This window comes from Leuciscus leuciscus (genome assembly GCF_965113295.1).
Source record: "Leuciscus leuciscus genome assembly, chromosome: 14".
Classification (NCBI taxonomy): domain Eukaryota; kingdom Metazoa; phylum Chordata; class Actinopteri; order Cypriniformes; family Leuciscidae; genus Leuciscus; species Leuciscus leuciscus.
The window spans coordinates 37,737,399-37,748,638 of record NC_138738.1 but is presented as its reverse complement, the minus strand read 5'-3'; the positions used below and the strand labels follow the sequence as shown (position 1 = coordinate 37,748,638).

General features: G+C 35.8%; 1 protein-coding gene across 2 annotated transcripts in view; it reads left to right on the top strand.

Annotated features, from left to right (window-relative positions):
• The window catches only part of LOC309473931 (CMP-N-acetylneuraminate-beta-1,4-galactoside alpha-2,3-sialyltransferase-like), a 46,910-nt gene that overhangs the window by 19,571 nt on the left and 16,099 nt on the right, over window positions 1–11,240 (top strand). For both annotated transcript variants that reach the window (XM_082136215.1, XM_082136214.1), the window contains 5 exons: window positions 31–73; window positions 2,384–2,476; window positions 6,393–6,487; window positions 10,862–10,925; window positions 11,130–11,225. In XM_082136215.1, the coding sequence (XP_081992341.1) occupies window positions 31–73; window positions 2,384–2,476; window positions 6,393–6,487; window positions 10,862–10,925; window positions 11,130–11,225 (391 nt within the window). The remainder of the gene's footprint in view (window positions 1–30; window positions 74–2,383; window positions 2,477–6,392; window positions 6,488–10,861; window positions 10,926–11,129; window positions 11,226–11,240) is intronic.

Genomic DNA, 11,240 nt, shown 5'->3' with positions numbered 1-11,240 from the left:
TGTTGATTTATTATATTTCTCTCTCTTTAGAGTACGACAAGCAGGGGTTTGTTACCAAGCTCGACAGAAAACTGTAAGTAACACATTGAGTGTGTGGGATCTACATGAGCGTAAGGTTCTGTTCCAAAACCGAGTGAGTTTTCTACATAGGCAGCATGTCTACACACACTCCCAACCAGAAAAGTTATTTAGAGCTATTTAAAATAGCATCACATATTTCCCAGGCAATCCCATAAAATCTGCTCAAACAGAAAATCCATTGGTTTTACATCAAATTTTTTATTTTTTTATTTTTTAGGTCTAATTTAAATGGACTATTTCACCCAAAATTTGTATGAAATGTATTTTTATGCATCTTTTTTTTTTTTATCACAGCCACAGTTCAAATGTTTATATTTCAACAACGAACTGGAGTAGAAACATAATCAATGCAATTTAAATCTTTATTTACAACTCAGTTTTTACTTGAGTGTTGATTTATTAAATAAATTTGATTGATTAAATATTTGATTATTAAACTGAAAAAAAGTGCTTCATTAGTAATAAATGCTCATGTGGTAACTATAATGTGCTAACTATAACATATGATGCTTACATGTTTCATATAATCATTTGTGGAGTTCAGGTTACAAAGTAATGACAGGTAATTCAAGCCTGTGTGTTTTAACATACACTTGAACTCATGAAGATGCGCTATTTATATGACACACAGAATTGTCTATGAAGAGTTTTCCAAAACATTTCATTTCAGTTAGTTATGATGTTGCCTTAGAAGTCAGCTCCCTATATAGGGCAAGACTGCTCACTAGGTTTTGTAACAGATCTTTAAAGTATGCATGTATGTTTGAGTTCACTTTGGCCTGTACTGTCCAGCAATTTGTCTCTCTTAATAACTTGGCCTGTTGTTTATTTGAGCTTTACTTTGGAAGGATAATTAATGGCGCCCTAAAGCATTTTTAAAGAATGATGTCTTGGCTCTCATCCAGCCTTGTCTGCTTTAACAGTCCTGATTGTATCTATATGGGAGGTCCGTTTACCCGAAATAAAACATGGCTCGACCTCTCTTATTACCATTAACGCCCACCTGTATAAATGGCACTGTCAACAGGTCATCTTTATGTGTCCAGCACTCTCAGTATTGATGTAAACTTACTAGAAAGTTTCCATTTGCCGGCCTGTGAATTAGTGGGTTTATACACTGGCGCTTATGTAAAATAAACGACTCCTCAAACAGGTTGTCATGTCGTCGAGCAAGCTTATTCGCTGTACATCCCCCTTCTCTCCAGACCCCGAAGCATATAGGAAGATTCATCTGCGTTTTATGGATGTTAATATGACCAATATGAAGTTGATTCATTCCCAGGAAAATTCATTATCTTAAAAATAAATATGCTCTGGAGCATTTTAAATTAATTCCCCTGATTTTTCTAAGGAATTAAATGTTATGTTCATTTAACTTGCAACCATCTATGGACCTCATATTTCAGATTTCACAAAATGATGTGGTTTTGATAACTAGGACCAGTTTTTTACACTACTGTTTAAAAGTTTGAGTTCGGTAAGATTTTTTATGTTTTTTGGGAGGAAATTGGCATTTATTTGATCAAAAATACAGTAAAAACATTAATATTGTATAGTATTATTAAAATTTTAAATGACTTTTTACTTTTTCAGCATCATTCCTCCAGTCTTCAGTGTCACATGATCCTTCAGAGATCATTATAATATGCTGATTAAACCGTGATCAGGATTCTTTAATGAATAGAAAGTCTTTACTGTCACTTTTGATCAATGTAATGCACCCTTGCTGAATAAAAACATTATTATTATTATTATTATTTTTAATCGTGAAGCCCTAAACTTTTGAATAGTACTAGTTAGTTCTTGTTGGGAAATACAACCCTCCTGTCACTTTGGATATTTTGATGGCCACACAAATATTTGGACACTTAAGTCATGCATTTATTGTGATTAAAGACGGCACAAGCTCAATTCACAAAAGAAAGTTTGTTAGATTTAAAGTGGCAAAGGACTGAATGTAGTGTTGAAAATGAAGACGCATAGTATTGTGATACTGTGGCTGTGAACTGTTAGAGGTATGAGGTGATACACGCTCATATGTGTGATGAACTGCACAAAACCCTCTGTGTGAGCTTGTGAAGAACTGACCTCATACATCCACTACATGAGCAACATCTCGTTACGATTGCCACTTCCTGTGACATTTTACTATGCAATGACATTCACATTTTAAGAGTGACAGAGGGGTCCAAATATTTTTGGTGCCACCATATGCCTGATCATAAAGGTTCAAGGATTTGCTGTTTTTATCCTCTTATCTTGTCCTTTGCATTCAAGTTGTTCTTCTGTCGTTGGTTCACAGGCCCCTGGAGCTGCAGTATAAATACGGTAACCTCAGTAAAGGAGAGTGTAAACCGGGTTATACAGAGGCCAAGATGACATTAATCTATCCAAAGTAAGCTGATCTCACCATACATTTTGAAAAACAGGAAGTTCACAATATCAGATATTATATTATATTATATTATTATAAATGCGCATGCAGACTTGCGCTGGTAATTATTTAAAATTAAATTAAATGTTACTCTTATAATGTGACAAAATAATACCTCGTTCTTCTGCTATTAACAAAATAGTTTAGACTAAGATGAATAACTTTAAGTTCTGAAACATGAAAGTGAAAAAAGTCATGTTGACCTTTCTGAGAAATTGCAAGATTTTTGTATTGGTTCTGCACCGGCAATGCTGGTCAGTTACTGGTTATTGTTGCAGATAAACCATGAAATCATCTTGAAAGAGGCCAGAACAATTCTTACACTGGTAACCAGCGATGCAATGGTTTTCAGGGGTGAGAACAAAGACAGACACTTATCACAGTTTTTTTTTGTGTGTGTAAGACTTGTCCTTTCTTTTTATAAGCATTACTGTATTTGTGTTGTGTAGTTTGTTTTAAACCCATTACACCGTGAGGATGTTTTGCCATGCAATGCTCTGGAGAGGAGCTCAGAGTGGCATAAATGAAATATTTCTTTCCCTTTTAAAAAATTTAGTGTTTGAGAAGATTCCCCACAGTGAATGCTCTTTATGTGTTGATTTAAGGCATATTTCACTCCACAGAGCGCATCACTAGCATCAGGATCTTTTTTTGGGTGTGCTGTGCTCCTCTGGGCTCCCAGTGCGTGAGAGAGCTGCGCTTCTGATACACACGACTGACACGCAAAGGTTTCGGTTTGCCGCAAGAACCTCTGAGATTAATATAAACCACGGTTTATGGATCATCTGAATCCTTCCAGGACTCTAGACTCCTTTGAGGCTGAATTTGAGAGCATACGAACAGTGTCAGATCTAGAAAGGAAACGTCTTTGCTGGTTCTGCAGTTAAAAAGTCTGAATTGACATTATTTGTTTTCTGGTTCCTGGTCCAGGTCATGAAAACGCATAAAAACGTCAAATTATTTCCATGTTTTTTGTGACAAAATTACGTTTTTTTATTACTCTCTCTCTCCTGTTCATACAGTACGGACACACACTCACACAGAAATGTGTTGTCAGCGCTGCTCTGATGATTTTATCAGAAAAATAGTAAAGCTACATGACATTTGTGACCCTGGACCACAAGATAAATTGAGATTTATACATCACTCGGAAGCTTAATAAATAAGCTTTCCATTGATGTATGGTTTGTTAGGATAGGACAATATTTGGCCGAGATACAACTATTGAAAATCTGGAATCTGAGGGGCGCAAAAAAATCAAAACAGAGAGAAAATCTCCTTTTAAAGTTGTTCATTTATGTTCACGATTGTGCTGCATTCACTCACAAAAATATATGTTTTATATATTTACGGTAGGAAATTTACAAAATATCTTGATTGAACATGATCTTTACTTCATATCCTAATGATTTTTGGCATAAAAGAAAAAGTGAAAATTTTGACCCACACAATGTATTTGTTGGCTATTGCTACAAATATACCAGTGCGACTCGTGACTGATTTTGTGATCCAGGGTCACATTTCTCACTAGTGAGGTGTTAACTGCGCTGTTCTTGAAGCTGATAAACGTACAGTTTTGCTACTAGTAGAGACGCTGCTGTCGAACACTGTTGAGAGACGCACACACTCGGGTATTTGTCTGCTATCAATTCAGGTTTTGGAATTGGCAACGGAGGCGTGGGATGAGATGTGTAAGAAATTAGTCTTACAAACAAGAACGTTTTACGGACTAAAGCCTGACAAATGTCTTGAAAAAACAATATCTGAACAATGTCTTGAGGTGTGGTAACCGTAGTAAAAGCGGAGTAATTGACTCTGGTCTGTTGAATAGTAAGTACATATACTAACGTGTCACCGCGTCACCTTAAAATAGTGTTACCAAGTTATAATCATCTTTAATGGTATAACAAACATCTTAATGATGATTTTAAGTGGTCTTAAATTTGGAGATGGAAAAACAGGAATTGCGATATGGCTTAATGTGATTATTAAACTTCAAAAGTATGATTTCATCCTAAATAATATGAGTGCTGCATATTTCAAAGTAGAAAAAATAGCACTTGTTGCATGTTCTACATACTTTATGGTGTTTATATTGTAAAATGTTGGACAATTTTACAACATTTTGGTTGTACTGGTTGTAAGAGTACATATCAGCATGCAATAATAAAGCACAGACATTTCAAAATAAGAGTCCATGTGAATCTCAAGCTTGTTTATAAATAAAAGTCCTGCAAGTCACTGGAGGGAAAGACGGCGTAATTTAACACATTATTCAACAAGTAGATTTGACTAGTATCGGCACAATAATCAGATTATTAAAGTTTATATATACCTCAAAAAATATATATGGATAGAAATATTTTGCTTGTAAATGTCTCCTTGTGTCCCTTTAAGGACAAACACATTATTTGATACATTTTCATTGCGCTCCTGAATTTTTCAACTTGGGAGGAAAAAAGTAAAGTCAAGCCCTGAAGAAACACTCTCTGTCCGCTTTGTTGTATGTTGTGAGCAGGTCAAACCTACATCTGAGGAAGTTGAAACACCTGCTGAAACTTTCATTTTCAACATTAGTTCTGTGAAAATATGGCCCTTAAACGAGGAAAAAAAAGAAGATTGGAATATGTGCAGGAATAATAAGCGATATGAAACTCACCCTGAACAGACTTTCATTTCAAAACAGACTTTTTATCATTCTTAAAACTAGACTTGATCAAGTGGTCTACACCAGATGTCGTACGGGTCGCACAAGTTTGACCCATGCTTTTTTGCTTAAAGGTGAAGACCCAACTTTATGCATGTTTTGTAAGATTCGCTAATCTGTTTCCTTATTGTCCCGGACTTAATACAAGCAGAATGCTATTTTATTTTATTGTATTTATATGATATTTTTTATTTTTGCAATTAAATTTTTACCATGAAAATAGCTTTGAATGCTGACATGGCAGTAAATAAAATAGTCTGAAATCTGGCCTTCATTATAGCATGAATGGTTTAGGCGTCTTGAATGCGGTAATCCTGATACTCATGAAGGGTCGGTTCACTAACTTTTCTCACGAGCGTCGTACGCTTTTGGAAGTTGGAGCCGGTGAGAAACAGCGGGAGTGTGTGTCACCTTCACTTAGGCGGCTGGGCTGTGAAGAAGCGCAGAGTATTGTGGTCATGGGAACTGGAGTACAGCGCACCACCTGTGTCATTAGCACATTACACCAGGGGTCGGGCAGCTGCGGACGACGTGACGGACGTGTTCAGGTGCTGTTTTGTCAGCCAGTGAATGTTCAGCGTAGTTTGGGCTGTGGATAGTTGTATCAGGTGGACGATGTTGACCAAAATCAGGGCGTTTCTCCATGAAATACAGCTTTGCCAGGTGGTGTTTGTGTCTGGAAAGCGAGATTAGCTGTATAAATGATTGTAGGTGTTGGTGCACAGAACAATAAAGCCAATTATTTTTGACCTGGTCTCATGATGCAGTTTTTCTTATATTCCTTCTATATTCTCTTCTTAGGGAAGTGTAATATTGCTTAAATAACCTGTATATTGTGTAGTTAACTACTTTTCAGAAGTGTATCTTAGCGTCTGTAGATGATGAGTATCTTGGCGAGCTCAGCTCCTTATAAGTCTCTGCTTGTTTTGAGAAAAGGTCAAGTTTAGGCTGGACTTCTTCAGACATTCCAGGGCTCATCTCTTACGAACTGATAAACACACTGGTAGCCAGTGGATTATGGGTTATGCGAGCCCCATAATCCTATCAAATATTCCACCGGTTATCGGTATCGCACCCCTTTTCTCATGTGGGCTGTGGAGTGATTAGTGTGAGACTCGTGCTTGTTTTAACTTGTTTTCTCTCTCTTTGTCTTTTTATTTGTTCTTTTAGGTTTTTAAAACCAGCTCCCATGTTCCTTGATCCGAATTTTAAGCGGCTATCAAAGATCAGCTTTTACCCGCCTCCTTTTGGAGTGAGAACACAAGGTATTTCTTTCTTTGTTTAAAATCAGTTTTTATGATAAGGGTTATGATAATGATCCTTGATTTATCAGGATGTCTTCTACACTCCTGCTGTACATCGTCGTTCTGAACTTGAAGCCATTATATTATTATATTATGGTTTATTGTAGGGCTGCACGATTATGACAAAAATTATAACTGTCAATTATTCCCTTGACATTGTAATTGCGATTATTAACTACAATTATCATAATTTACATTGAATGATGTTTTGAATAGCTTTATGTAGGGATGCACCGAAATTTCGGCTGCCGAAAATGGCATTATCGGTTTCGGGCCGAAATAAAAAAAACAAAACCGAAAATGAATGTCACCCGCCCCTCCCATCCGTGCGCGAGCGCTTAGGTTTCACTCATGGTCGAGCTGTTATCACGCATCTGCCTATCAAAGTTTAAGCATGTCAGCGGTATGGAAGTATTTTAAAGTTTCAGATGAGGACACTAAAGTTGCAATATGTAACATTTGTTCTGCAAAAATCTCAAGAGGGGGTGCGGTGCCAAAGAACTTTTCGACAACAGGTTTGATACACCACCTAAAATCACAACATCCAATTGAACATAGAGTACCGCAAAACAACATTGGTTAAAAGTACCCCAACTACATCACAAATACCCTCGGTGGCCACACTCTTTGAAAAGACTAAGAAATTTGCAGATGATAGTGACACAATGATGAACAAGTAACAATAATATTCATAATAACATCGTTTTACTGAATAACTGAATAATTTACTGAATTTACTGAATAATTAAGTAAACCTAATTTCTTATCTTTGTAAAGAAACCTTATTGCTGAACTGGCTACTCTCTGCTGTCTCAGACGACGACATCACTTCCTGTCGGCCACCGTAACTTCTGTTGGGTGCAATTCGCAACCTCACCACTAGATGCCTCTAAATATTACACACTGCACCTTTAAAATAAGCTGTAGAAAGACAAACAAATACACATCTTAAGCACACAGAATAATGTAAGTGATTTTTTTTTTTTTACGATTACATAATTTTGGCACACGTAATTGTAATTGTAATCGCGTAAATTCATCTCTGGCCTTGAGGGTTTGTGTGTAATTACCTTCCAGCACTGATTAAATCACAAACGAGCTCGTTAAGTGATGAGTTTTCCTCAGTTTAGCTGCTTTGGCAGATGGTGTGGGATGTTAAGAACAAAACTGTCAGCGTCTCTTCATCCACTCTGCTGACATTTCTCAAGCCGTGCCTTTCAGCAGAAACACTTATGTGTGAATTACGTGTGTGTGTGTGTGTGTGTGGGAATTACTGCTGTCTAATGTGATGTTGAGATGCTTTTGAACAGACTCCTTAAACTTTGTGTGCTGCAGACGTGAATGATACCTTAAAAAGCATGGCTTTTTCAGGAAATGTGTGCTATTACTTTTCCAAGTGATCTAGGCAGGCACACTAATAAAATGATCTAAAAATGACGCGGATCAGTGGTTTTGTTGTTGTGGACTTCACATTCAAATCCTGCTCTATTATCTTTAGCATAAAGAGCTTGTTTCCCAGTGGAAAGCCTTTCGGTTTGACTAAAAATAGAACAATGGGGATTGTGCAGAAGATAAATGGCTTTTTAAACTGGGGGGTTTTCCTCATTCTTGAGTGTGTGTGATGTAGGATCTTTCCCAGGAGGCCACAGCCATTGTTCATGTTAGCGTGAGACTGTGCCGCTTTAGAAATGTCCCTTTTAATGTAATCCCACATTCACACATAGATCTTCAACCCTAAATGGCATGTACGACTAGATTAATATTGTCTTAAATAATACTGCATAAACATAGTATGCAAAAAGTGCTCAGGAAGAAGGGATGGTGAAGGTATGATTAATATTGAATCATATTATGCATAATTTTAAATTTAAGTGGAAAAGATTGCGCTAATGTTTGGAAACAGCTCATTTCACCACAACACACATTGAGTAATTTTCTGATTTTCAACACGTATGTGTCACAATATAGTTATTTCTCATACGAGAATTTGATTTAGCATGCAGTGAATTATCATTGCATTGATGCATTCAGTGTTATTATTAATAACAGTATATATAAGCCTATAATAGCCATTGACTATAAAGCCGAATGCATGTAGTGATTTGTATAGACTAGTTCATTTTATTCGGACTAAAATCCCGGCAGGAATACATTTTATGAACTCCAATTTAATTGTTGTTTTAACAATAGCAGGAGGTTACTTCAGTAGTTTTTGTTTTGTGTGTAATTGTATTAATATTAGACTTCTTAATTAATTTAATGTGTTTTAGTAATGCACCATCTTTTATTTTTTTGTACCGAAACGGAAATTAAAATATTAATTCAGCCATAAACCTTCTTGGAAAACAAAAATACATTTGATTAACCAATTGATTAAATAAACTTTATTAAAAAATTCAACAAACAAATAAAAGTTACATCAACTTTTAAAATGTGGTCTACATAAGGCAGTTTTATATAAACATTAATATAATATAATTATGTTTCTACTCCAGTTTGTTGGTTAACATAAATATTTAAACGATGGCTGTAATAACTTGTTTTCATGACAGACTTATTCAAATACATTAAATAAGCAACATAAATCTTACAGGTTTAGTCAAAATATAATGAATATGGACAGTGCTGCATATATTTAGCAATATGCTCTTTTCTATGGTTAATTGTGGCTTAATATATTTAATTATGGCTTTTCTGTGGTAAATGTAACATTACGTGACCATATTGTTCTCAAGCCGTTTTCTTAACATCTTTCTGTGGTTGAAACACTTGAAGTTACGTGAGACATGATACATTTCGGTAAGTTGTAATGTATCTTTTAACATTCCATCTGTTTATTAATCTTTAATTAGTTGTGTAATAGAGGAGATGATCGGTATACGCTTGAGACGCTGTGTCGCTTGATAAGAGCACCAAAGCTACATTTAGCCTATTGTTTGAATTACATAATAAAATTGGCAGAATTTTATTATACAAATATTTTTATAGATTTTTTTCCTTTTAGTGATTTTTGCAACAATCACTACCACACAGAAACACATACAACATTAATTCTAGATCTACATACTCATTCACATCCTAACACATAAACACCCCTAATTGACAGAATTTTAAACTCGAGACAGGCTTTGTTTTCTGTTGTGGCAAAAATTAAACAATTATCACTGCGTAAGAGACACTCTGAATCAAATGGTCTTTTAAAAGTATTTATTCTTGCAAGAAGGCTCAGTCTACCACACAGAAGTTACGCTGTAGGGTGAGTGACACACAGACGGGAAGAGATGGGCAGGCTTTATACCCTGTTTCAAGGATCCTTCCCAGCGACTGTTTCTTTGACCCATATAGATAAGGGACTCATTGCTGTTCAAGTTTCTATATCTAAAGACACAAACTGTTGAATACTAGAGTCAAAGATCCTGTCCCATATGTTCCTGAAGCGTCACACCCAGCCCCTCCCCAGGCACGCACACACATATATCTTGTTTCACACATTGACAATATAGACACGTGACACATTACTTTGCAATATATGTTGAAGATCAATGGAAATACATTTTTTCCATTACATTAAAAAGGAGAAAGCAAAGTTTTGTTCATTCATGAACTGAAAACAGCACAGACTAAAATATTGATCTTGAGAATCCATATCATTATCTTATATGTTTGTGGTTTATCCACGATTCAGTCGAAGCGTGCCATCGGAGAAGCTCTGATTAAACCTCACTGATTTCGGTTCTCCAAAACCATTTCGGGCGAAAACAAAAATGGCTGGTAATTTCGGTGCATCAAATGATATAGGCCTAAGCAAAATGTATGTATGCATTCACAGTAAAAAAAAGAAGAAAAAAAAACTCGACTTATTGGCTTTTTAGGCTACATTTTGAGTAGAGCTTGAGACAGTCAAGCTGACCATTAGCAGAACTGGCAACTATGTTTGTGCAAAATAATAATAATAATAATAATAAGTGTTTCAGCAAAGACCAAGCCTAAAGACTGCAAATTGTATTTTTTAGCCATTTGTCTGCATCTGCTCTTACAGTAACACACAGTGCATCAAAGCCTGCTTTTTTTTTTTGTAATTTAGCACTATTTTCTATGATCTTTTTTGGGTTTCACTTAGATATTTTATTTTCATCTTTAGTCAGTTGAGTTGAGTTGTATAAAAGCAAATGGCTACTGGTGAATGGGTGAATCTGCGACGTGGCCCATCATAGGATCCCGTACACCAGTGTCATTTCTGTTGAAAGTTATTTCTGTGTATTTGGCACAGCTCTTGATGCACTTTCTACAGTCTTTCAATCTAAACGAGTAAATATCTGTTATATCTGTCCACAGAAAAGATCATCGATCATATTTTATCAGCTACAAATAGCTATTCGCTGGGTTCAGAACTAGACAGGTAATTAACGTCCACATAAACACCAGAACACAACAGCATTCACTCCTTTTATTCTATTACATGAACTATCCACCAAACACATCATCTGTGTATTACATGATAAACAATATCTTATATATTAACACTTCCTGTTTTCATGCTTTCTACTTGTAATGCTGTAGTTGATCAGTTGCTATAATCACGTTTTGTATTTGTCTCCTGCAGTTTAAGTTGTAAGAAGTGTATTATTATTGGCAATGGAGGCATTCTGTTCAATAAGTCCTTGGGCTCCAAAATCGATCAATATGATGTTGTTGTACGGTAAGTTAATAAAAA